This window comes from Cryptomeria japonica, chromosome 7 (assembly GCF_030272615.1).
Source record: "Cryptomeria japonica chromosome 7, Sugi_1.0, whole genome shotgun sequence".
NCBI classification, from domain to species: domain Eukaryota; kingdom Viridiplantae; phylum Streptophyta; class Pinopsida; order Cupressales; family Cupressaceae; genus Cryptomeria; species Cryptomeria japonica.
This window is the reverse complement of record NC_081411.1, coordinates 521468954-521496005: the sequence shown is the minus strand read 5'-3', so window position 1 is coordinate 521496005 and position 27052 is coordinate 521468954. Positions and strand designations below refer to the sequence as shown.

The 27052-nt window shown below is 38.7% G+C and overlaps 1 protein-coding gene across 6 annotated transcripts in view; it reads left to right on the top strand.

Annotated features, from left to right (window-relative positions):
* LOC131061655 (U-box domain-containing protein 62) overlaps positions 1-27052 on the top strand; it is a 143349-nt gene that overhangs the window by 52644 nt on the left and 63653 nt on the right. For all 6 annotated transcript variants that reach the window (XM_057995459.2, XM_057995456.2, XM_057995458.2 and 3 more), the window contains exon 3: positions 10189-10246. In XM_057995459.2, coding sequence (XP_057851442.1) covers positions 10189-10246 — 58 coding nt within the window. The remainder of the gene's footprint in view (positions 1-10188; positions 10247-27052) is intronic.

The following is a 27052-nucleotide window of genomic DNA, read 5'->3' as shown; positions in this document are numbered from 1 at the left end:
AAGTTTACTTATATTAGAGTTCATGGATGTCCTTCACCTCCATACATGTTGCCGAGATATCCGACAAACAGAATTGTGTTACTTGAGGTAACAAGACAGTTGGCAGCTTATGCGAAGGCATTCAGGCACAGGCATGGGAATGGAGTTCCGGTACCTATCATATTGGGCAATTCAGTTGAGGTATGTCCTAATGCTTTAGCCATGGATGACGTAGAGAAGGAGTTAGCTTTGTATTCTTTTTCATTCTTTGCCTTGAGAGAAAGCTTTGATCCACATGGATATATAGAGGAGACAGTCGGTAGGAAGTTTAAGCATGAGTTTCAGATAGAAGATTTTATGATGAATCTCCTAGACGATCATGAAGTGAAAAGAAAGATGCATTCTAGATTGCCTTTGGATTTCATCAGGAAATGCAAGATTTACAGAGTGACCGACCAAGCTCAGGACAGTGGCAGACATCTCCAGTCATCCTATGACCGAGAAAGCAAATCAGGAAGGTTAGATTGGAATGAGCCCGAGGTCGTGGATCTAGATGCTTTGGTGGCTCCAGTCTTGTCTTGTACTCGCAGATGGGTTGATGTGCAACATCAGAAGTTGAGAGAGCAAGGCATAGCTATGACTTTCACTTTGGAAGAGAAACCAGCCAAGGGTGGAGCTAGTGTAAGCGAAGGTAATCCTAATCCCAGAAATGCAAGTGAAGGCAACCTTCGAAGTGCAAGTGAAGGCGATCTCCATCCAAGAGGCTCGAAGAGAAAAGAGAGACCTGAGAAGAAAGAATCTTCCAAGAAGAAGCAAGGGGCCAACCGAGATCGCTCATCCGGCACATCTTCTCGACAAGAGAAGAGGGCACTTGAAGTAGAAGAGTCTATGGAGTCAATGGTACAGAATGATAAAGAAGGACAGGCACCTCGAGGGTCACCAAGTGGATCTCTCCAAGATTATGAGTTACATGAAGACAAGAACAATGACGAGGTAACATCTCCTCCTAGAGAAGAAGAAGCATTGCATAAGGAGATACAGGTTAAAGAGACAAGATCGGCTATCCCAGATTGGTTGAAGGAAAGATTAACGAAGGTGATTGTGATCGAGGACGAAGACAATGTGATTGATTTAGAGAGCCTTGTTGGACATTCTCAGGAAGTGACAGAGAAGAGGAAGGCTACCAAGATGTCCAAGATGATTAGGGATGAGACTGGATCCAGAAAGTTACAGATAGCTACACCGGTAGTGGACAAGTATGAAGGTGAGATCCTAGCAGAAGAATATGATGTAGAGACATTTGAGCTTGGTCCACTCACAGCCGAGCAGACACTAGATGATGCCACCGATTCGTTTGAGGCGTTGAAAGATAAGCTTAGGGAAGAAATGGAGAAAAATAGAAAGCTTGAGAGAGAAGTTGGTGCATGGAGAACATATTTCAGCCATCTCAATCAATTGGTGAGGCAGAGAGATTCAGGAGTATGGTCCAGCGTATGAGTACTTGGATGGACAAATCTCATACAGTTGCCATAGAATTTGCAACAAGGATGATGAAGACCATTCATAGGGCTATCCAGGTTCTTGAGATTATCCACAATTTGATGATAACAGTAGTTGCTTTTGCTCATACCAAAGAGGTTATCATTCCTGTCTTGCGAGTAATCAGACAAACATCAAGGAAGGTCTTAGCGCAGGAAAAGATCATGGATGGAGGACCTCACAATTTACTTCAGTGGTCAACCTTACTCCAGATGAAGGAAGTTCTCTTCGAGGACATCAGTACTAGATGTAGCCATGTTGAGGAGGTGATCAACCCAATCCAGGACAAAGTATTTGAGGTACTGCGTACTATTCTTGACAGGAGGATCGAAGTTGAGACAGATGTGGATTTGCATGAATTGGAGGATAGAATCAAGGTCATCTTTTGCAAGGACGCTAATATCACAGATGAACAACAGGACCAGATGTTTGCTACCATGCTCCTGATTGAAAAAACTAAGGAACTTGAACCTGGATGGGACACTGCTCTTCTCGAGGCATTTGATCAGGTCATCCACTTGGAAGAAAGAATGAAGAATTTCCCGAGATTCCAATTGCTGAGATCGAAGGAATCGTATCAAGATTCATTGCATATGCTAAAAAGGAGCATTGGAAAGGGAATAAGATTCTAGATGAAAGGTTGTTATAGATGACATGGCATCTTAATTGTCATTGGTCTATGTCTCCTAGGTTTTTGTGCCAAATTTAATATTTGGCTATGCATTTAATATTGTTCAGTAAAAAGGAGGCTATTTGTAACAAACCCGAATTAGGGTTTAGGTGTCATGATCTTGACCGTTGATCTGCTTTTTGATCTGGACCGTTCATTGTAATTGAGGATGCTATTTATACCCTCATTTCATTTCATTTTGAACTAGAACTAGAAATTAGAGAGAGTTAGAAATTATTGATGTATTAGAGAGATTAGAGTTTAGAAGCAATTTACTTTTGTAGCAAGATTGAGCTTTGAGAAAGGAATTCAAGCAATTGTTGTACATGATGGCTTTGAGATCAATGAAATATTGAAGTTATGGTGTTTTGTTGCAATTCTTTTGGTTATCTTCATGGTTGTTCATTTTCCTTGAATCATTCTCAATCGAAGTAGTGTGTTAATTCGAAGGACAAAGTGTTGGACTTGATCTTTGGTAGGATTCGTTTTCCAAACCACTAGCTTCTTGCTGATTGTAGGAACGCCTTGCGTGGTCGACTGGAGATATTTGAATCGCTTAAATCTTCAATCGTTATTGTATCTTGGATATGTACCTTCGTGGTAGTGTTCTTGATCTTTGATGTATTGAAAAATCATTTGTTATCTTAGAAGATCGCATCAATTTCAATTGAGTTGTTAATTTATGGCAAAATTGAAGTTGGTAGAATCTCACCAAGTCTTGTCCACATCAAGTTACTCTTAGGGTTAGACTAGATTAGACCTCTTGCCAACCCTATCCTTTTGTTATTTTTTTGAAAAAGCTTGTTTAGTTTAGCAAAATCTTCGGCAACGTAAGGCCCCTTGATGACACAGCAATCACAACGACCACTGGTGCTTATCCACACGTAGAGACCCTACTAAGAAGAACATTGGAGTCATCCTAACTGATCCTTCTTGCGAAATCTTCAGCAGTTAGCGACTTTATTCAAGAGAGGATAAGATGCCTTTAGGTATTTTATTCTGTATATGATTGTGTACAAAATACACGTCAACACTACGTCAAACTTAGAATTTTCAAAACAAAGCTCAAAATTCAAATCTTCAACAATGGTGCCAAGGTGATTACGCCATACCTCCACTTGAGTACTAACTCTAAGAAATGATGCAAAAGAGGTGAATTTCGCTAGGCAAAATGTAGATCAAAGCTCTCCTTGAATAAAATGCGCCTCCTTTAGTCTTCACAAGAATCAACTCCCCTTCCTCTTAATCTCCAACACTTGAGATAAATTCGCTCCAAATAGACCAGATTTCGCACTTCCTTCTTGCTCTCCAAATTCGCACTTGAAGTAATGATTGAATGACTTAAATGGTGAAAAAACATCTCCAATATATAGAGCGCTCACCACCTTGCTCCCCCTAGGCCGACTTGTCAAAATAGGCCTAAAAAATAAATAAAATTGCAAAAAGGAGAGGCCAACTTGGCAAAATAAATAAAAATAAGACCTCAAGCGCTCCATTTTTAATTTTAATTTAACAAAAATTAATTTTAAATGCCTTAACAATAAAAGTTCGATTTTTAAAGGCTCAAAATTAATTTATTAAATGCCAATACGTCTTTTATTAAATGCCAATTTAATTTAATTTTTTCAAATATTTCGAAGTTAGCAATTTGGCATCTAATGCAATTTGGAGGATATTAACGCTCAAATATGGTAAAAATAAAGAATGCTATTAATTTCGCCCTGGACCCTTGGAGAGGGTCAGGAGCGAACTTTCAATTTAGACCTTGCATTCCTCATTTTTCTTGTCCAAGACTTCATCTAGGTATTAAAATGGCATTTTTAATTGGAGTCTTGAGTTTGATTTCACTTGATCTTTAGGAGGAAAGTGCCTTTAGGACTTTTTCGCCCTGGACCCTTGGAGAGGGTCAGGAGCGATTTTTCACTTTTGCTCTCAATCCTTCATCCTTTATTTGCCAACCCCCCTTGTGGGATAAGCGATGATCTCCTTCACTCGTTCCATGCATGCTTTATTTGCTTTTGCAAGGCAAAATAGGTGTTTCAAAGATTTTCGCTCTGGTCCTCCAGGGAGGGACAGGAGCGACTTTTGTATTTTAGCCTAGGATTATCAAGTTTTGAAGTCAAATCTTTGTTCACCATGCTTTAGAAGACCTTTTCCATCCTTGCACAACCTTGCCTTAGCGTAATCTTGGAGGGAAGCTATTGGTTTTGTAAAAATCGCCCTGGACCTTCAGTGAGGGTCAAGAGCGATCTTGAGTCTTTTGCACAAATTCTTAATTACTTCAACTTCAAATTACCCTCAAGGCGTAGAATATCATACTTCACTCCCTTTTGAGTCTTGGAAACAAAAATATCATCTCGAAATGTAAGGTAAATGGGCATACTTGGAAATTTCGCCCTGGACCCTTGGAGAGGGTCAGGAGCGATTTTCCTCATTGTCATCAAAATTTGTAATCCTAGCATCTCAATTCCACCTCAAGGCATTTCAAACATCGTTTTAAACTTGCGCCTTGCCTTAGCTTCGCCCAATTTTGAAGAAAAAGGTTGGATATTAGGTTTTTCGCCCTGGTCCCTCAGAGAGGGTCAGGAGTGATTTTGCAATTTCAAGCTTATCCATCTTTTGTTAGCCCTCCAAATTATCTTCAATGGGCAAAACACACCTTCTTCCATTCATTTCAATCACAAAACTTGCTTTGTCCTTGCCAAAAAATTGCACTTTTAGAATCTAGCTCCGGACCTTCAGTGAGGGTCAAGAGCGCCCTTTTTGCTTCTTGGTATATTTCCTTGTTCTTTAGACTCCCAATCATATCTAAGGTACAAAACATCATCTCTCCCTACTATCCAAGTTAGGTTTTGCCTCAAAATTTCAAACAAAGAGGAGAATCTTGAAAAAACGCCATGGGCCTTCAGTGAGGGTCAGGAGCGCTTTTTGTTTTCTGGGTCGATTTCCTCCTTTGTTGACCACTCAAATTATATTCAACGGATAGAACATGCTTTCCTTGATCTCTTTCAATCATAAAATCACTTTGATCTTGCAAGAATAGTGCGAATTTGAAAATCAAGCTCCGGACCTTCAGTGAGGGTCAGGAGCGCCTTTTGCCATCATGATCAAATTGTTTCACTTTTCATCTCGAAATTCCTTGGCTAAGGAAGATGTTATCTTGTTTCATGCTATGAATAAATTCCAATGTCCCAAAAGGTCACAAGATGATACATATAAAGAAAATCGCTCTAGTCCTTGAGAGAGGGTCAGGAGCGAATTTACCCTTCTGGGCAAAACTCCATCATTTCATTATCTTCAATCAGGTCTGGATGCTTTATCACGCTCATTTCGTCCTCCACCACGCCTTTGATATGTCAATTTGACCAAACAAGGTCAAGAATGTCTCTAATAAGCTTTTTCGCCCTAGATTCTCAGAGAGGGACAGGAGCGAATTTGATGATTCCAATAAGATCCTTCATCATCCCAAGCTAAAACTCCTTCAGGCGGGTGGAGAAAGTCACTTGCTTTCCATTCATGTTCAACACTTGGCCTATTTTCACTGCAAGGTGAGGGAAATCAAAATTTCGCCCTGGGCCCTCAGCAAGGGACAGGAGCGATTTTTTCCTTTAACCTTCAAAATTCATCGTTTTCATGCCTTCAAATCTTCAAAAGCATCAAAACCACGTCCAATCATCTCCCCTGGAGACCCTGCACAAAACAAATTAGAAAAGTCATTGACAAATATGCCTTAAATAACATTTTCGCCCTAGACCCTCAGCAAGGGACAGGAGCGATTTTATCCTTTCTGGCTAATCCATCCAAAATTTAAGTCTCCAATCACTTCACAAGGCAGAGTTAGGTCATTTTCAAGGCCAGGAACCAGTTAGCAAGCCTATCAAAAACAAGAAATTGCACTTAGAATGAATTTCACCCTGGGCCCTTAGCAAGGGTCAAGAGCGATTTCTCTGTTTCAGGCATCATCTTACCTCCAAAATTTGATCAAAATTTACCTAGGCAAGAACACACAATTTCACCTTCAAAATGCTAACACTTAGACAAAATTTGGATTTTATCCCAAAACCCTGAATCTAGACTTAACCTGAGACCTATCTGACTCTCTTGACAGGCTTACCTTATTTCAACAATCTCAATCCTAGGGAGGACGCTTAACAACTTTCAAAATTTGACTGGACTCAGCTCGAATAATATCCAAAAGAAACCCCTAAGGTTTAGCCCTAGCCCAGACAGACCACTCACTCACTCAAAACCCTAAAAGCAGAGAGAAGAACAAGCAAAACTAAAGCGAAAAAGAGGGGGTCCCCATTCTAATGGGGCGATGTGTGAAATGGTCACAACAGTTCCTTAATGCATTATTCACTACTCCTATTATGGCACTTTCTAGTTTCCTTTGGAATAATGCTAGATCGAAAGCTTTGTCCTGGAAGATTCTTCTGTTTCTCTCTCTCCAAAATTCCCAGATTTCAATGGAAGGAGTAGATACCCATAGACTTGCAAACACTGATCTTCTATAAAGAATGGGCCATGAGTTAATGGAGATTGGTTTCCTAAGGGAGAGGGCAAGGCCAATTTAGCTTCTCTAGGAGTAGTTTCCACTTCCAGCATTCCTCCGTGCAATTGCACCTCAACAAAATATGATTTGCCAATTCGTCTTCATTTTTGCAAAAGACACATCTGTAGGCCCAATGAACCTGAACTTCCTTAGCTCGTGAGAATCTTGTTCTCCAAAGCCATCCAAGTGAAAACCCCAACCTTTAGCAAACAATTTTTGTGCCAACACAGTTGTGCAGAACAATCATCTCTTTTCTCTGCATTCTCCTTTACCACATTACCATTTTTACATTGTATGTACTTGACTTTGAAGCACACCATCTGACCTCATCTAATTCTTGTGAAATGAAAATTTTCCTGCTTTTTAATTCTTCCATCAATTTTGAGACCAGTTGCTCTGGTAATTCTAAGCCCTTAAAGGATCTCCACTTCCACTTAATCCTGCCATCTTTGAAGCTAGAGGAGAGCTAATATCTCACATTGGGGCACCATACGGTTTTCAAATGGTGCCAAATTCCAGACATTCTGCTAAGGCTAGAGCCCTAGCCAAAGAATCTTCCCAAAACATGGCTTTCTTTCCATCTTTGATTTCCCATGAGCAGTGATCGGTAATGATATCTCTACAGTCAACGATAAAGCTCCATATTGCAGACCCTGTCGGGGGATTTTCTATTGTGAGAATTCTGCTTGGATTTGGTTGCCTAATTATTTATTTTGTATGATTCTAGCTCACTTTGATTGGGGATTTGAATACATGTTTTAAACCAACTTTGCTTTGAGGGCACAATTTAAGTTTCCCAATTTCTTAACCAAACACCCTTGGCTACCTTCAGAGGGCAGATTTTCTCCCATGCCACTAAGGGAAACTTCTTACAATCTATTAATCCTTTCCAAAAAAAATTTCTCATCTTTTGATTGTGTCACAAATCTTCGAAGGCGTTTTCAAAAATGAAATCATATATATGGGAATGGTGGATATTACTGATTTCAGCATTGTGGTTTTGCTAGTTGAGGAGAGCCATCTATCTTTCCTTGAATCCATCCTATTCATGCAGCTAGAAACTACCGATTCCCATAACCTTGCCTTATAAGGAGCCGATTGACTTTAAACCCCAAGGATAGAGCGATATTTGTATGTTTCCATAGATCCGTATTGAAGAAGAAAATCTCAGACTTTTACCAGTTGACCTACTGACCATATGCTTGACAATAGATGTCCAAGGTTCTTTTGATTGTTTTGGCTTCTTTTTGACTAGGCACACCAAACAGCAAAGTGTCGTCAACAAATTGTTGATGAGTGACAAGTTCTACATTGGGGCCAATTTTAGAACCCTTCCAATCTGTGTTGAGTCTTGTCTCATGAACAATATGTCCCAAAACTTTAGACATAATGATAAACAAAAAAAGAGATAGGGGCTTCCGTTGACAATGATTGAAAATCTTGGAGTGCTAATACAACTTTGAATCCAGTTACACCATTCTTCACAGGAAACCAGTTTCCTTAAAACTTTAATGAGAAAATCTTCGTTTACTTGATTGTAAGCTTTCCTAGTGTCAAGTTTTATGGTTATTCTTTTTGTCCTCAATTTCCTTATAGCATGAATTGCTTCATGAGCAATTACAATACCTTTAGTTTTGAATCTCCCTGGTGTAAACCCTCTTTGCTCTTCTAAGATTATGACCAGAAAAATCTTTTTCAATCTGTTTGCCACTGCTTTGGATGCTATCTTATATATAACATTGCAGTGCAAAATGAGTCTGAAATTTCTCCATATTTTCTAGCTGATTTTTTTTGGGAATGAGAGCAATGAGGGTGTTATTCCAATCTTTTAACATTATTGATTTTTTCCTTGCATCCTCAATCGCCTGGGAAATATCAGAAACTACAATGTGCCAAAATTTGTGAAAAAAGCATGCAGGAAAGCCTTTGGACTTGGTGCTTTCTCACTATCCAACTAAAAAGCAGCCATGCTTACTTCCTCCTTAGAAAGTAGACAATTCAGTAGCTTGTTTTGGTTTTGTGTCATGGGGTTTGAGATTTTTCTTAGGACTTTCTCTTGAGTTCCTGAGTTAACTATTGGAGTATTCAACAGTTTTCAATTTATCTTACTGCAACTTTACCAATTTCCTTGCAGGACTCAACTTTGGAGCCCTCCTCATTTTTATTGCTTGAGATTCTATTCACACTCCTCTTAACTTTTGTTGGATTATGAAAGTATTTTGTATTTCTGTCCCCATCTTTGAGCTAACATTCCGATGATTTCTGTCTCCAAAAGATTTATTCTCTAAACAACACCCCCACAAGAGTATTTTTTCTCTGAGATGAGCATCTTGAAACATTCCATTTTTAAACATTGTTTCATTCAGCTTAGCAAACTCTTCTGCAATTTTATCTTTTCCTTCAAATATGTTTTTAAAATGAACTTTGTTCCATTCTTTTAAATTCCCTTTTAGAAAGGAGAGTTTCTTGAAGACTTTGAAAGATTTTGATTGTTTTATATATCGAGTGTTGTTCCACCTGTCTGCAATCTTGGCTTCTAACCTAGGATCCTGCAACCACATATTTTTAAACTTGAAAGAAGTGAAGGATAGTTGAATCGGGAATCAATTTGACCCACATAAAGGTTGAATTTTATTTTAACCAATTAGGGAAACCTTAGTCCAATCCCCCCTCAACAAAAATCTGTACAATCTCTCCGCCGCAAAGAAGCTTTCTTTACTGCCTGTTTGTCCATGTAAAGGTTCCATTTATTGGGCCAATGTTGATTAATAAATTACCACAAATGAAATTTTGAAAATCTTCGAAAGATTGTGCACTTCTGGGTATGCCACCCATCTTCTCCTCATTGCTTACTATAGCATTAAAGCCACCTCCAATGATACAAATTTCATTTTCCAGCTGTTGAAGGACCAGAAAAAGCAGATTCCAAACCTCTCTTTTCTGTTGAACCTCAACCGGGCCATAAATGTTTCTTTTTTCCTATATTTTTTTATATCTACTTGGGGTAGTTAAATTCATATTTTGTTGGGGAAAAATATGAAGTTTGTTAAATTTACAGATCGTCTTTAATTTTGAAAATTTGGGCATTTTCTTTAATGTTTTTTGACAGTATCAGATATATGCTGTTGTCTGTTCTTTTTAGAGTACTTGCTTTTCTTTGTTGAGTCCTAAGATTGCTTTGTAGTAAACTGTAAAATATTACAAATAAGATGTTTAGCGGCAAAGAATGATATTTTTTTGATAGGCTTAACTATTCATAAAAAATGTGGACTTTTTGATAGGCTTATTTACTATTGATGAAAAATGTGGGTACCTAGAGAAACAATTTATGCCAAGTTTTCTTGATGTTCCTAGGTTAAAGCATTTTGTGAAAGTATTGTGTATATGCAACATTTTTGTTATTGTAATTTTTTCAAATGTATTATCTCACCATTGTTATGCCATATAGCGGGTGTGCTGCAGCTGTGGTCAGCAAGTTACAAGTGACTCAATGGCTCCTAACCATGGTAAGATAAAGAATATTATTTTCTTGATGTGTTTTTTAAACCATGGAATCTAGGGTGAAAAAAAAACTTTTTAAGCTTAATTTTGTTTTTGGAAGATATAATTGTCATATTTCAAAATTTTTATCACTCAACATTTCTCTTTCTCATAGTGCGCTTTTTCTATATATTATCTTTTAAGCTTTTAAAATTTTAAGTATAATAGGGTAGGTTTTCATTTCTTTGAAGCACATGATTTCAAAGAGTATTGAATATTGTTGCAAGTTGTGCTATCATTTGGGTTGTGTTATATGCATTTAGTTATTGCTTTTTATATTTAGTTTGAGTAAAGATGGCGTGTATCTCACTCCAAGAACATAAGTTGTACAGTTTTTTTTTTATGTTTAATTTGATATTCAATTTTCTTACAATCATGAAAACAACAAAGATGGCACAATAACAACAACAATAGCATCAATGAATTCAACAATTATGACGACGACACGATCATAACACTATCACATTAAAGTACTTAAATTTTTTAGCCTTATTGACAATGGTACATTGTTTATTTTATATCATCCTTGCTTATTATTCCTCTCTCTTGCAAATATTTTTCTATTTCCATGGATTTTCCAAGTTTTTTGATGTTACTAGGTTTGCTCATCAACTGTTCATGAAGGTTGTCGCTGATTATGCCGGACCAGTTAAATAACCTGGTTCCTGAGGTGATTTCATCCATGAAATAATACATCCATGTGTGGAATGGTGCACCTTCAGGGCTGCCCATTTTTTTGTTCAGTAGCAGGATGATATCACCATATTCTTCCTTGAAGTAAGGATGCAGTAGATGCTTTGGAACTTTCCCCGGAGATCTTTTCTTCTCTAACCAAGACTTGTTAACATTCACAGCACAAAGTTTAGACCGACTGTCATAGACCCTCTTGGTTTGCTTTTTAGTCTTGTATGTGTCCTTACTATGGCTTCGTATGCCAAATGTCTCTTCAATGGATAATTCTGAAAGATTAGCCAGGACTCTTCCATCTGGTGAAATTGTCTCTCTTGGTTGTGTGTTATAGTGCAAGGCACATTCAACTATCAGCTCAACACATTCCTTGGCTGGTGGAAATCCAGCTGCCTGGACAAGTACATTCTGCATCATCTTGCGAGCAATAGGTGTAGGAATGTGTCCACCATGTCTATACATTCTTTTTCTTAAATTCCTCCAAATCAACATGTCTAAGGTTTGTGTCAGTGATGTTCTTCCATTTGGATTTGATCTTGGTTTTCAACTGTGCTCCCTTGCTTGCGAACTTCATTGGTGCTTCTTTGGTCACCCCCCTGAAAAACACATGAAAATGTAATATTATTTTCAGATTTTAATTCTTATTTTTGTAATCCTCTTTTCTGAAAATTTCACTTTCAGCCTGTTAAAAGGTTAAGTTTCTGCGAAAAAGCAGAATGAAAGTGAAGGGTTTGGCCAAGAAATTGATAAAATTGAGGAAAATAAGACAGAAAGGTAAGAAAATTCAGTCAAATCGAATCTTTGAATGACTGAAATTTACCTTCTACTCAGAGAAGCACTCAATTTCTTGACCTCTAACACTTAGAAGTGATTCTTGAAAAATTTCTCTTCAAAAATCACAAATTTTGAGAGAACTTTTCTTCAATGCTCTCCAAATTCTCAACCTAAGTAGTGAATTGTGAAATGAATTGGTTGAAAATATATAGAGTTTTAGGTTCTTAAACTTAGAAGTTTTTTTTTAATTTTTGATTGGCCAATGTTTTTATTTTGCTTTATCCTTCATGGTGGATTTCATGAACAGCTTGCTAAGGTGGAGTTTGAAATGCATTAGACATTCTCTTCTTATGCTTGGTGAACTTTGACTGGCTTGTAGATATTGCCTCTAACTCATGGGCGGAGTTTACTTGACCTTAGGATATTCCCCTTGACTGCAGATTGGAGTTAAGTGTCTATTTGCCAACTTGGTTTGTCTGTTCATGGCGAAGTTTGAAAGGTTTTAAGCATTCTTTTGACTATGGATATGCTTTATGTTTGGCTTGCCAACTTATGTCTTGGATCAGACTTGGAAGGATTTTGGACAGTCATATGTTTTTTTTGTCTTGATGGGCATGTATGTTTGGAGGTTGTCTTGACATGTGCTTGCTGTTCATGGCGGAGTTTAATGATGATTAGACAGTTTGTCTTGCTCTTTGTCATGTCATCTTGGCAAGGTTTATTTCATCTTGTGTCATGTTTTATTATCCAACCCTAGGCAGACTTGGATCATGCTATGCCATGCTTTGTAAGACAGATTTCGAACTTTGGATTGATTGTTATGCTTGAATGATTGGCAAGGCAGAGTTCTCTGTCCATTGGACAAGTTTGTTTTGTGCTTTCTTTATGACAGACTTGGATAATCTTTGCCAAGTTGTTTAGGTGAACTTGGAAGGCTATGTGCCATGCTTTTTGTTTGGCGAATTTGGTTTGCCTTCTTCTTTGAACCTTCAATCTGCCATCTTCTAGCTTACTTTGATTGATGTTCGCTCTATATCCTCATATGTTTGCTTACTTAACTTATCTCTTCTTTATCTCCTTGTATCTTTTGTGAACTTTGGCATGCTTTATACCTCGAACCTTGCTTGGAAGCTGGTTGGCAAATAAAGAAATCTTCAATAAAGTTTTATAGCTTCTTGGCGGTTTCTAGAAGCTTTATTCCCTGCTTTGTTCGAATTTTAGAAAGTTCCTTCAATCTCAACGAATTTTGGAAAGTTTTATTCGCTTTCTTCTAGAAGGCGAACTTGATATGGTCCTTTGGGTAAGCTTTAGGTTTGTTTGCTTGTTTGACATTGTTTATTGTTTTAATTGCTTTCTTTAGAATGCGAATTTGAGAAAGCTTTATTTGTTTTTAAATGCCATGTCACTTGTTTTATTTGCTTGGGCGAACCTTGGTGCCATGCCATTAATATCATTGCCAACTTGGCAATTCTCACGCCAACTTAGCTTTATTCCAACATGGCGAGGTTAGGTGATGTCTTGACATATGCATACCAACTTGGAAGGCTCCTAGGTGGACTTGGATGAGCCTTAGACAAGGCAGAGTTGGCATAACTCTTGCCATGTTTTTATGTCTAAGCGAACTTGGACAATCATCTTTCCAACTTGCTTCACACTTTCATGCCTTAGTTTATTTTCAACTTGATTTTGCTTGCTTAACCCCAATTTTCAACTTGATTTTGCTTGCTTAACCCCACGTAGGAGTTTGACTTACTACTGCCATGAGTTAATTAACCAATGGTAGGAGTTTACCATGTGTTGGACAATTTTGCTTGATCATGAGGCGGACCTTGAAGACTGTTAGACATCCTTGTGTATGAATGAGCTTAACCTTTGGTAGGAGTTTGATTCACCACTGCCATGAGTTAGTTAACCCTTGGTAGGAGTTTACCAAGTGTCAAACATTTTTGCTTGGACAACTTCCTTATGCCTTGGGGGACCTTGATCATGCTTGGGTATCTTCCATGCTTGACATTCTTGGGCGAACTTGACTGATCATCTGCCATTTCACTTGTCTAAGTTTGATCCTTGGTGGACTGGATTGATCATCTGCCATTTTCATTTCTTCAACTTAGGCGAAATTTTCAATGTGCCCTCTCCTTTATACTTGATCAACATTTTATTTGGAATGAAACCCTAATTAGGGTTTCCACTTGGCTTTTTGCACTTGGAGACCTAATTTTCAAAATCTGAGAACATGGGCACTGATCATATGGCTGATCTTCTGGAGCAAAACCCTAATTAGGTTTGCATTTTGCTTTTTACTCTTAAAGACAATTTCTCAATTCTGAGAACATGGGTAGTAATAGTTTGGCATGAAATCAAAACCCCAGTCTCGGAAAAAAGCAAGAAAAAAAACCCTTGCTTCTTACACTTCAAGGCAAAATTAGTAATAGTTTGGCGCGAAATCAAAACCCCAGTCTCGGAAAAAAGCAAGAAAAAAAACCCTTGCTTCTTACACTTCAAGGCAAAATTTCTTGAATTTGAAGACATGGGCAGGATTGATATGACGTAAAGAACAAAACCGTAATCTCAGAAAAAAACAAAAATTTCAAAGCCCTGCTTTTTATACCTATAGACAAGCTTTTCAAATTCTGACGACATGGGCAGAGATGAAATGACCTGAGGAACAAAACCAATATGCCACTTTCAAAAAAGCAGAAAAAGCAAAAAAACAAAAATTTCTAAAAATAGAAAGTTGTCAGAAAGGACCCAAAGCAATTGCAATCCTTCGTTCCGACCTTCTAAGCACTTTGACAACATTCATACATGATTCTGAGCATGATTTCTCTATTTGGGCTCGAGATGACTTCAAAACTCTAACTCAAAACTCTCAAAGAACATAGATTTACGAAACAGTAGAGCTAGGATAAAACCCTAAAAAGCAGAAAACTGGGGGTCCCCATCTGTGATGGGGCGATGTGTGAATTAGGTCACAATAGGTTCTAGGGTCCAAGAGAGAGAAAATCTTCTCATGAATCCAAATCTGAAAGAATCTTGAATTTTGGATGAGTTTTGATGCCTAAAATTGGATTTTTGAAAATTTTTCCTGAGGGGAATTTTCCTTCTGGTTCATCCTTGACCCGTAGTTTTCTTTGCCTTGGAAAATTTCTTCAATCTTTGACTTGGGCGTGGAATCCTCATCATGGAGGAAATTTCAACTTTTCAAGTTTTCCCTTGATGCAATCCCTTTGGTGCCTTCAATCTTGCTTGGGTGCTGATTCACCTCTGCAGAGGAATTCTCAATTCTCTAAGTTTTCCATGACTCTTTGATTTTGGCACCATACCTGGTTCTTGGGTGCTATTTCTACTTGGTCAAGGAATTTGGCATTTTAAACTTTTTCCATGCTCACCTCACTTTGGCGCCCTCTACTTGTCTTGGACGCCAAATTGCCATGTAGGAGGAATTTTTACATTTCTAAGTTTTCCATGGCATCTTGATTCTAGCACCCTTAAGCTGACTTGGGTGCCATTTGGGCATGAGGAAGGAATTTGAACATTTTTTCATTTTCCATGACTTAGTTATTTTGGCGCTCTTTTTTGTGCATGGGCGCCAATTTCACTGTGTGGTGGAATTTTGGCTTTTCCTTGAGGACCCTTGTTTGGCGCCCAACCCTTGATTTTGGCGTTGGGTGCCAAAATCACTTCAGGAAGGAATTTCAAGTTTTTAGAGTTTTCCATGCTTGCCCCCATTTGGCGCCCTCATTTGGCCTTGGGCACCATTTTGCTTGGGTGAAGGAATTTTGACCTACCTTTGTCAATACGTAGTCAGTTTCAAACTTTTTCTCAATCAAGATGCCATTTTGGGGAATTGAAGTGATTTTCGACATGCCAGACTTGGAAGATGAATAGATGCCCATGCAGCCATATTTTGATCCATTTAGCTTGGTTTTTGACTTTTCCGGATTTAGGATTGTTCAGGAATGCTTGGTTTTAGTGTCTGCTTGCAAAGAGCCTGCTACAAATAGACTTTCCACAAATAGAAAGTGTTTCAAGATGTCATAGTTAGGGCAAAAAAGACGCAAAGACACTAAAAATAGTAAGTTTGATTTTTTGCAAAATTAGACCAATCCGGGAGGCAGTGAAATCCCTAAAAAACAGGAAATTTCTAAAAATAGAAAGTTGCTAAGAATTCGCTCAAATTTCACGTCTTGGTTCCTTAAAGGGTCCTGATTCCAATATAATGCTCAGTTTTTTCAAAACCCCAAAGGAAAGGCCCCAAATTCAAGTTTGAAGGTCAAAATCCTAAAACAGACAAAACATACTCCAAACTTAGCCAAATTCGCTCAAACGAGCTGCAGACTTGATCAAATTGACCCCCAAACACTAGCAAACTCAGAGGACTCACGAGAATGCCGCGAAAAGACACAAAAACCAAAACCAAAAGACTTAGAGGGCCTAAAAAGTAGGGGGTCCCTATTTGGAATGGGGTGATGTGTAAGCACTGCAATCCAGAGCACCAAATCTCAAATCTAACATCTCTAAACGCTGCTTAACAACATATCCAAACTGCATGAATAGATGTACAATATAGAAGAACTACGGAGCAAATCTCTTAGCATAACTGCACAACAAATTCAACATCAACTATACCAACCAATCACTAATGACAACCAAAGCATGTTGACATCCATGACAACACACCAACAACTCATTTTGTCCAAACTTGCAACAGAGGTGTTGGGCATCCTAGTTTGAAGGTGTTCGAAATTGAGAGAGGTGAGCTAGAATGCCATTAAGATGCTCAAAAATGCTCTCCTAGATTTTCAACCTAGAACAACAAGATAGGGGTATCCAATTTTAGTTTGAACTTTTCTGCTAGTTTGAAATTTGTTAGAACCTATAACAGTCTATTTAGTGCTCATGCACCATTTTCATTGATGAATCTAAACCTGCACACACGGAAAACGAGTAAGAAGGGTTATGTTGTATAGGGGCTTGTCTAAGTCAAACCTTGTGTTAGTGTTCCCACCTCCACAATAGCTATGACGATGTAAATGAGTGCATGTCCTAGGGAGGATAGAGACTGAACAATAATGGAAATGCGGAATTGACAAATGCTACCTCAAGTATGAATCCCTTTGCATGAAGTCACACACAAGGCTTGACATGAAGCCTTACAAATGTTAGTGCATGCTTTCATCGTGGACAAACACAATCTAGTTTATCATGATTGCTGTAAAAAAGATGTATGCTTGAATGCTTCTGCTCCTTGAATGCAACTTTTTGCTTGAATTGCTTATGAATGTGCTTGAAAGAGTAGGCTAGAGGATAGGGGTTTAAAATTAGAAAGGGAGTTGTTTTTATATGCAACTTACACCTTTTCAAATTTAATTTTTCGGAAGGCTAACACTGGAGGGTAAATTCTTGCTATTTGTAAAGCCGACTTTCATTATTTGAAAGTCGAGCTCTAATTGCCTGCATAGGGGTGCCCAATGTCCTAGTCTTGGTAAAATGGGCCATAGAAAAGGTCGTGAATAGGAGAATGCACCAAATTTATAGAAATAGTCCCAAAATTGAGTTCCAAACCTAGTGTGAAATTGTAAAGGTATACAATTTACTACATTACATTTAGCTCCCACTTTAGTGAGAGTATGAATGCTCATACTCCCAATAAAGTACATAGAAGCCAAAAATTCTTTCATCAAAACATTGAAGATACAAAACCAGGCAAGGTGGTAGCCCCCAAGACTTGGGATCTTACCAATCTACAATATCAAGATAAAAGGCAAGCACAAATTGAGCAATATGATCAACATTTGTACATACATGGAGCATACACAACACAAAGTATGGCATCTAGGAGTAGTAAAATTCACAGATTCCCACTAGGAGCCATATCCACAAAGTAAAGGCATGACATCTAGGATTCATAAGATTCTCAAACTCTAGGAGTCATGTCACAAACACACAAATCATAGCCTCTAGGACTAGTAAGATCCTCATATACTTACTAGGAGCCATGTACCGAAGGAGTCACAAGGCTAGCAAGTTGTTTTATGCTAGGTGGCTGATGAACAAGTGAAGCCCTCACAAAGGGCTATTAAGTTGTGTTATGCTAGGTGAGCTTCACGCTGACAAAGATTACAAGGCCAAGCAAAAACTCTTTGTTTGCAAGGTAATCTTGGTAACATGTTGCAAAAGGGTGCTGTGATAGCAAAAACAAGTAATTGCGTATGCCAACTGGGAGCTATTGCCTTCAAGGAAGTATACATTCAAAGACAAGCACATCCCAACAATGAAATGCCCCCAACGTAGACAAATTAGAGCGATTTCACATACAAACTACATAAGGGATCCAAAGATTTGGGTTAGTAAGAATAAGTGATGATTAGTATATATCAATATGATTGTTTTGAATTGACTTCATCCCCAAATGTAGTGGAACTATGAGTACAAAGGAGGAAGAGCACATAAGAAGGAGCAAAGGGCTTTTGGGTCAACATGGATGAGACCAAAAATGCCCCAATGCTTTGCATTGTCCTCAAAAGACAACACAAAAATACCTGTACAACAAAAGCACATTTACGACATAACATATATAGGATAGAGAGAAGAATGAAGATACAAATAGAGGAATGTCACAACAGGACCGATCCTTTTGTATCCTTGTGCCAATGAAGCATCAAGGGTCATCCAAAGAGAACCTAGCAAAAAGCACACCAAGCAACACATCATAAGGAATTGCATTACATGCAAGCTTACACACAAAGACAAAGAGGTATTACACTTACGAGCTAGTCTATAGCAAATCATTCGACTCCCAATCTTGCTTATTATTATAAAGAGATGGTGGGCAAGATGCTAAAGGAGATATGACTAGTACAATACAAGGAGCTATGTCTAGTTTCAAACATGGACCATTCCCTGAGGAAGGATCACTATGTGTGTTGCTAGGAGCTAGAGTCAATGCCTTAGAAAACATCAAGGATAACTTAAAATCTTTCTCTATAGTTTCAAGCATGTTATCCAAACCATCATCCAAATTTATCATCCTAGGTTGTGCAATAGGAGGAGGAGAAGAATCCCTTGGAATCAACAACTAAAACTTTCAGCTAGGTTGGACATGGTAAGGATCATCTCTAGGAGTAGGTAAAGGTAGAGAAGGTTGAGAAGGCGGGGCTAAATCAACATCCAATTGCTTAGGGGAAGACTCATGTCTCATAGCAAGCTCATGTGCCATAGCATGGTGTCTTTTGTAGTGTTATCTCCAACTACGATTTTGTTGGTTACAACTTAGAGCTTTTGTAGGAGGTTGGATATAATTCAACATTGATTATTTTTTTTCTTTTGTTCTAGAAGCGGGAGGAGGAATGCTATGAACCTATAAAGTTTGAGAGATAGGAGGTTTAGATAGTTTGGGTATTTGCCTCATTACCCTTTATAGGATGAGGGAGGTGCACTTGCAACATACACACTAGACACTCTAGGAAGAAGGATTCCTTGTCCAAGATGTGTTTCACCTGTTACTTGTAGGGCAGGTTGCATTACTTCTATATCCATAGATGTCGTAGGATCCTTAGGGGTAGTAGACGGAGTGGGATTTGAAGAACTACCTAAGGATAACTTAGCTATTCGCTTGGCTTTAAACTTTTGGTAAGAAAGGAACAAGGAATCTTCACGAGGTCGAATGGGTTGAGGTGGTTGTGGCCAAAGTAGTTGAGTGTGAAGTTTCCACATTTAGACAAGGGTTGGAACCTACTATGAAATATAGTATGCACTTGTCCTTGAAATGGGAATTTTAAACACTTACGGACTATGGAAGGGACTACTTTCATGGAGGCGAGCCAAGGATGACCCAACTTCACACTAAATTGGTTTGAGGTAGAGATTATGGTAATGGGCACATCTAAGCGTCTAAGTCCAACTTGAACATGAATGGTTATGGAACCAATAGTGGGACAAGTGAAACTATCATGTATCTTAATCAAGACTTTAGATTTATTATAAGTGTCTTGATACATTTCATATGTATAAAGAAATTCTTTTTGTAACCACATTCACCATGCAAACGAGATCAATGAGCACCCCTAGTTTGGGTTTGTCATTCATTCTAGTGTTAATCTATAAATGAGGTGCATGTATTGAGTTATCTCTTTTGGTAAAGGTGATACTAGTTTCAAGCTTAGGTTTAGGTTTTTCTTGTTTAGGGCAAGGTTCTATCACGTTGACTAGATGTTCAGCTTGGTTGGTTTGGGAATCATTGTATATTTAATCAGAATTTAGCTCTACAACATTTTTAGAATTGGAAGGCAAAGGATTAGTGAAAATTCGCAAGTTTTGATTAGGAAGTGCTATGGATTTATTTCCTTCATCATTCACACCAGCGACTTGTATGATATTAGAGTCAATGAGGTCTTGGACATCATGTCATAGATGCATACGTCGTTTAATATCATGTCCAGTATTATGATGATAATGACAAAAGGTCTAGGGGTTAAACGAAGGAAGTAAAGGTTTTGAAGTGTCTACGGGATGGATAGGGGGAAGTCCTATCAAATTATTGTTTAGCAATTGAAGCATAATGAAATTTAAGGACTCATAACATTGGGAAAAGTGTCGGTTTTTCAGTCCAAAAGAATATTGAGCTGCAAGAGGTGGTACAAGTGCAACTTGAGTTTGAATATTAGAAGAATGAGCATTTATCTTAATAGAGTTCTTATTTTGTTTCTTAAATGCTTGAAAGTTTGAGGAGCCTCATTGGATTGGTCAACTGGAGTCATAGAGGAAGAGTCGTCGTATTGACAAACCAGATTTTAATAATCACGAAGGGCTGTGCACAAGTGTGTAAATGAAGAAAATTTCATGAACAATATCTTATCTCTAATTTGTGGTTGTAAATTACCAATTAAAACTCTTTGAACATCAACATTGGGAAGTGAATAAGAAATTTGCAAACACAAAGTTTGATATATACCAATAAAATCAATCACTTTTTCTTTCACACCATGTTTACAATGCACCAAATCAGTTAATGTTACTTGAGGTCCAATATTGTTTTGAAAATGTTGTAAGAATTGATTAACAAGTTGTGAATACAAGTGAATAGAATTGCTAGGCAAAAAGAAAAACCAATCCATGGCCATTTCTTTCAATGACCTAGGAAAGAGTTTCACAGGAAGAGCATCCTGAACAATAAAATCATTGCATAAAGTAGTAAATGCCGACACTTGAGTACTAGGATCACCTTTCTCGCTATATATCTCAAAACGTGGTATCTCTATGTGTTGGGATGGTGCAACAATTGGTTAGTGATGGAATCAAAAGGTGAATTGGTTTGTGAGAAGTTAGAATGTGATGGTGGGTATTTTGTGAAACAAAAGGGAGAGTGGAGGAAGGTGGAAGTGGAACATAGCTATATTGGGTAATAGGTTTAGGGCAAGAACTAGCATGGATGGCATTACCATTTTGTGTAACAGTAGACATAATAGAAAAAGTGAATGTAGGAATACAAGGTATCGTTGTGGGTATCAATACCTGTGTCTCCATTTGGTTTTGAGGAGCCATGTATCCAAGCACTTTTGCACAACTAGCTATGGTCATAGCGTTTTCATCTACTATGTGAGCTATGTTATGTAGAATATTCACACCATGTGGACCACCTTGCACCAATCTTCTTAGACTCTCAATCAAGGGGATTACCTCTCCAGCCAAATGTTTTATTCACATAAATTGTTGGAAGTCTTCCTATTCCTTGTCCAACTTCTTCAATTGTTCATTAGACACTTGAATTGTAGGGTCATACTAATCATGGGAATCATGAGGGGGATTGTTTTTAGGTATATTAGGCAAGATGTGTGTTTGATGATCATTGTTATCTTGTATCACTTAATTAATGGGTTAATTAATTGCATCATTGTTTTGATTAATTAAAAACAGGTTTTTGAAAGGAACCCGAAACCTTGTTACATGGCAGGAGAAAGATAAAGCATAAAAGAGGCATAAAACAACAGTGCCTGATCACCCACACATAGAACAGTTCTCAGTCAAAACAAAAAGGGAACACAAGACAAAGGAAGCAACACTAGACAACCAAAGGAAAGCACAAAGACAACACAGAGACAACACAAGGATAGCTAAATGTTTCTCATGAGTTCTTTAGCATGAACCACCATCTGCTTCATATTGATCGCAAATTTTTTCCTTTTATCCAGCTCTTTTTCCTTGATATCAACTTGTTTCCAAGTGTCGGCCCTTGTTCTTTTTTCGTGACCCTTCTTCTCCATTTGATCCTTATCATCCTCCTTGCCTTTAATCTATTCAAATTTGTTAATCAGGATGTTAACATGGTCAACAGTGGCGTTAAGGATCTAGAAGTTTTGCTCAGCAATCCTCTTCACAGTAAGCTCCATCCTATCCACTCTGTTGACCAGATTGTTCAAGTTAGTATTCAGACCCTTATCATCTCTGATCCCTTCCAGCTCCTTCACCTTCTTTTCCGTTTCCAGAATTTTACTAACCATAGCCTCAATTGCTTCAGCCTTGTTAATAGCAACTATTAATTCTTTAACGTTTTCAGAAAGAGGCTTCTCACCCATAGTAGCCTTTTTGATCATATTGAGGTCAGTCTTCAAGTCACTAATCTCTTTCGCCATTTTGCTAATGACCTCACAAAAACCCTTGATGCTGTCATTACCAATGGCACCATGACAGTCATTTTGATTTCCCATGTTGTCCTCCTGACCCTCATTCTACATTCTCTGTGTGCACAGGTTCTCCCCATGATCACCATCCAACATTTCATCTTCCTCCTTACCCTTATTATTGTCTAATTTTTCAACCTCAGTATCCTCATTAGAAGAAATAATAATCTTCCTTTTCACCTTGTTTATCCCCTTACTGGTCTTCTTGGTCCTTTGGGTTTGCTTACCCATACCCTTTCTCTTCTTGCTTTTTATGAATTTATCATCAAAAGACTTGTCCTTAGAGTCCGAAAGGTTAGAATCCACAACAGTCCCCTTGCTCTTTCCCTTGGTCTTCCCCTTGTTGCTGAAATCCTCAGACTCACCTTCAGTTTTGTTGATGTGTTTTTTATGCACAAAACATTTCAGAATAAAGTACCAAGGTAATTTACCCTCTCTTGAACAAAATCACCTCAGATGCTAAGAATGAGATCAACTAAAATGATTCCAAGGTTTCTACATGTCAGGTCTTGACGAGTGGGTAAGTTCAGTGGTTGATGTGAATTGCTGTGTTTCACTTTGGGGACTTACGCAAATGTTTGGATTATCATGAATGATGCGGAATAGGTGTGCTGACAACTTAAGATTTATCAATAACGCTTTGGATTTACTTCTTACTAAAAAAAGGGGGAAAAAGAATAGGGTTCAGGAAATCTATTCTAATACTAAGAATGTAGGAAATGATGAATGGATCTAGTGGAATCAAACCAGGCAAGGTCTCACAATCAGGTATTGACACAAGCTTAGTGCAATCATCTAAGGTATACTTAATGATTTTCAGACTATTACCATCAAACGCAGACACCATCCAAGTTGATGCTTGTCAACGGACGCATAATAGTTGAAGTTATGCTTACTCAAACTCCAGTTGACCACACAAAGCGCACTTACCAGTGGAAAGAGGCTAGTGGTATGGACTAAGGATTCCACACAAATGAATTCAACAAATCTTCCACTCAATCTAACATACATGAAAATAAATTCTAATCTAAATACTAATCTAACTTAGAGGAATTGAGAACCATGAATGCAAATACAACATTTGAAGAGCAAAATCACCAACAATTGAACAATGATTAGGATTCAAATAGCTGTAGCATATACCAACAATTCTACAAAAACTCTCTCTTACAAATGAGAGACAAAGGGGCATATATAGAGTCTCTTACAAAATGGATGGCCCAGATTGATCTAAGATCAACGGTCGAGATCATGCCAACAAAACCCTAGAATTGCCCTAATTAGGGTTACATCAAAAAATGGTGCCACCAACATATGGCCCAATAGAAAGATACCTAGTCATCATATAGGGAATCTTCTAGAAGATTCCTCCCTGCATCTTTCTCTCTCCTAGCATACTCCAAGAATCTAGCCAATACTGAATCTAACTCCTCCATGGAAATGCTAGGCAAGGTATCCTGCTGTAAATCAATCACATCCAATGAATCCAAGCAAGCATTCAAAGTGTTCTCCCATTCAGGCATGAGCTTCTGCGAATTATGAACATGAATCAACAAAGAGACCAAGTCATCTATCTGACTCTTCTGCAAAGAATCCAACTGGCAAAAATACATAAATTTCGTCTTGTCTCTTAATTCGGCTAAGTGTAAACCACTAGCATTACTAACATCAACACCCAATAATTCCTCAATCGAGGCAAGGATCTTCATCTGAATGTCTTGAATTAATCCTTCCATCTCCATACAACTCGATTGGGCGTTCTCATAAGCTGATTTCTTCAAGGCTAGTGCACAATACCAGCCATGGAAATTATATATGTCTCCACTGTGCACAATGTTCTCGCTGACCAAGGTGGAATTAGGAACCTTTTTCAATGCCAGGAGGCGTGGAATAGTCTTCTCTTGGATAGGCCGGAATTCTTCCCAAACTCCCTCCAAATACTGGATTCTGAATACAAGCGTTGTTGTCTTATCATATGCTTGGACAAACTGAGTAAGGAAATCATCTGCCTGCTTCCACCTCTGAGTGTGTACCTCTCACTACCTCGCAGTGTGAATGTATTCCATGGTCAATTGCAATAGGGGAAATAAGGGTGGGATCTCCACGCCTTGTCCCTGCAATATACTCTCTAAGTCTAATATTTTCTTCTTTGTACTTTTCATTCTCCGCAATCACTATGTCTAACTTTGCATTGATTGCTTGGAGGTTGTCACCAATCTCCTGGAATTCCTGCCCTGCGGATGGACGACCAAGGGCAACTGAAGTGATCTGGAAATCCATGGGAGTAGCAGTGTCCGCTGTCACGCCGGCTCTAGGAACAACAATCTGCGCAATCCGCATTCCTGTCTCATCTCTAGCAATGTGCAACAAAATCTCCACTCTCTTGGGCTCCTCCTTCTTAGCACTCCTAGCTAGGTAGTCATTAATATCATCAATAGGCTGTACCTCTATCATTTGTTTACTTTTTTCCATACTCTTCTTCAACCATTCAGGAATAGCGGTCATCTCCATACCATCATCGAGACATATTTCTCGATCAAGGTCCTTCAATGCCGAGATAACTTCATCATTATCATCAGGATTATTCCTGGTCCAATCATATACATCATTTCCCAAACTAACTTCCAAAAGGACAGTAGGGGATCCCGGCTGGTCATCATTCTCATCAGGAGGTGCAGATGTTGCTGTGGCATGGAACTCCTGAATATTCTCTGGTAGTATCACTGTGTTGGAACACTGCTGAGTCTCCTTATTCTGTTCTGTTACTTCAATCACTTCGATTGATGAGACACTGGGAGGGGGTGAAGGAATGATAAGTGGAGGAATGATAGTCTTCTGCTTCTTCTTCACATCCTCAATCTTCTTCCCTCTAGCCTTGACTTCTCCAGGCATGTTCTTCCTTCTCTTGGGAGCTTGACTGTCTTCGTCTGCATGAATCCCGACGTCACTGATAGTCCTCTGATCATCCTCGGAAGTAGACTCTTCCGGCTTCATCCTTTCATAAGTGAAGGGAACACCCATGTCAACTAATTTGTTCATTTGCATATCTACCCATGTGCGGGAGAAATTCAAGACTTCTCTCATCAATACATTCAGGTCAATCTCTTCTGACTCTGACCAATTTGGCAATAGGATTGCCTTCTTCATTTCATTCTCATAATGCGGGTGTGTATGATCTCTATCATCTAATACCTGATCGGGGATGAGGAAAAGTCCACACTTCCTCATGAAATCCACTGACATTCTGGACCACATTCTTTTCTTCACTGCTTGTTCGTCCATTAAGTTAGCCCAATAATCCTCTATGTCAACCTTATGAGTGAACTTCTCTCCTTTGCTCCTTCCGACCTTCTTGTCTGGATCAAATCTTTCTCTTTTCTTGTAGGTAGCAAATCTGTAGAATGCAATCTCCTCACCTGCAGTGCTGGCAGCTATGGTGGATTGGCAGACCTCTGACGTCTTCCCAACTGAAATAGGGAACGTCATTCCTGTCCTGTGCTTCTCTCTCTGGATAACATCGAACTCTAGAAGCTGTCTCACCACTTCCAACAATATCATTCTGTCAGTAGGATACCTAGGAAGTCTGTAGGGTTCAGATTGAAACCCATGAATCCTGAGGTATGTGAAAGTGGGAAACTGTATATACCACGATCCATATTTTTCTATTAACTCTGTTGCCTCCTTGGACAATCTTCTGTGGATTCCGCCTTGAAGCATCCATGTGATGTACATAGTGAATGCATCATTCACTCTCTTATAGTCTTCAATTCTGTGCATGCTCAACTGGGGGTAGCATTCATAACTCTTAAATTGTCCTTGTCCATTCCTGACTTCGCCCTTGCATATTAATCCTCTGTATGAAACAAATCGTGCAAGCAGGTACACCAGGTAGGAAGTCATGGCGAATGACTTGTACCACTCTACATTCCTCAACTGAAAATCCAGATTGTCGCTTATGATCTTGGACCAATTCACTAGTGTTCCTCTAAGACAATCCTGGATGAAGTAGAACATCCATCCATGAAATATTGCTCCCTGCGGCATCCCCATCACTCTGTTGAGTAGGAATATCAAATCACTATATTCCTCCTTAAAATCTACGCACATAAGTGTCTTGGGAGCCTTGGAATGATGATTCCTAGGTTCAATCATCCACTCTTTATTAATTAAACTCTTGCATACACCCATCTTCTTCGTATATTTGTCTGCATAATCTTCCTTGGTCACATCCTTCATGTCTGTATTGCGTGGAATTCCGAATACCTCAGCAATGGCGTCCTTAGCAAGGTAGGCGATGACAACATCCTTGGGACTCTTGATCATTCTTGTGAGCGGATCGTAACATCGTGCACATTCCAGGATCAACTCATTGCACTGTATGGATTGTGGAAACCCAGCGGCATGGAAAATGCCACTCTTCATAATGTTCGCATATGCTAGAGAAGGAACCTGATCTCTGGATCCGAACATCCGACGTTGCATCTGGTCGAAGTCCAGGAAATGCATGTTGGTATCAGTGATCTCCTTCCATCTGGATGAAATCTTGAACTCTGGATAAAATCCAGTCTCCAACGTCTTCAGCAGCTCTTTCCTTTCCTTGTATCCTGATTTCGACATCGCACCTGTACG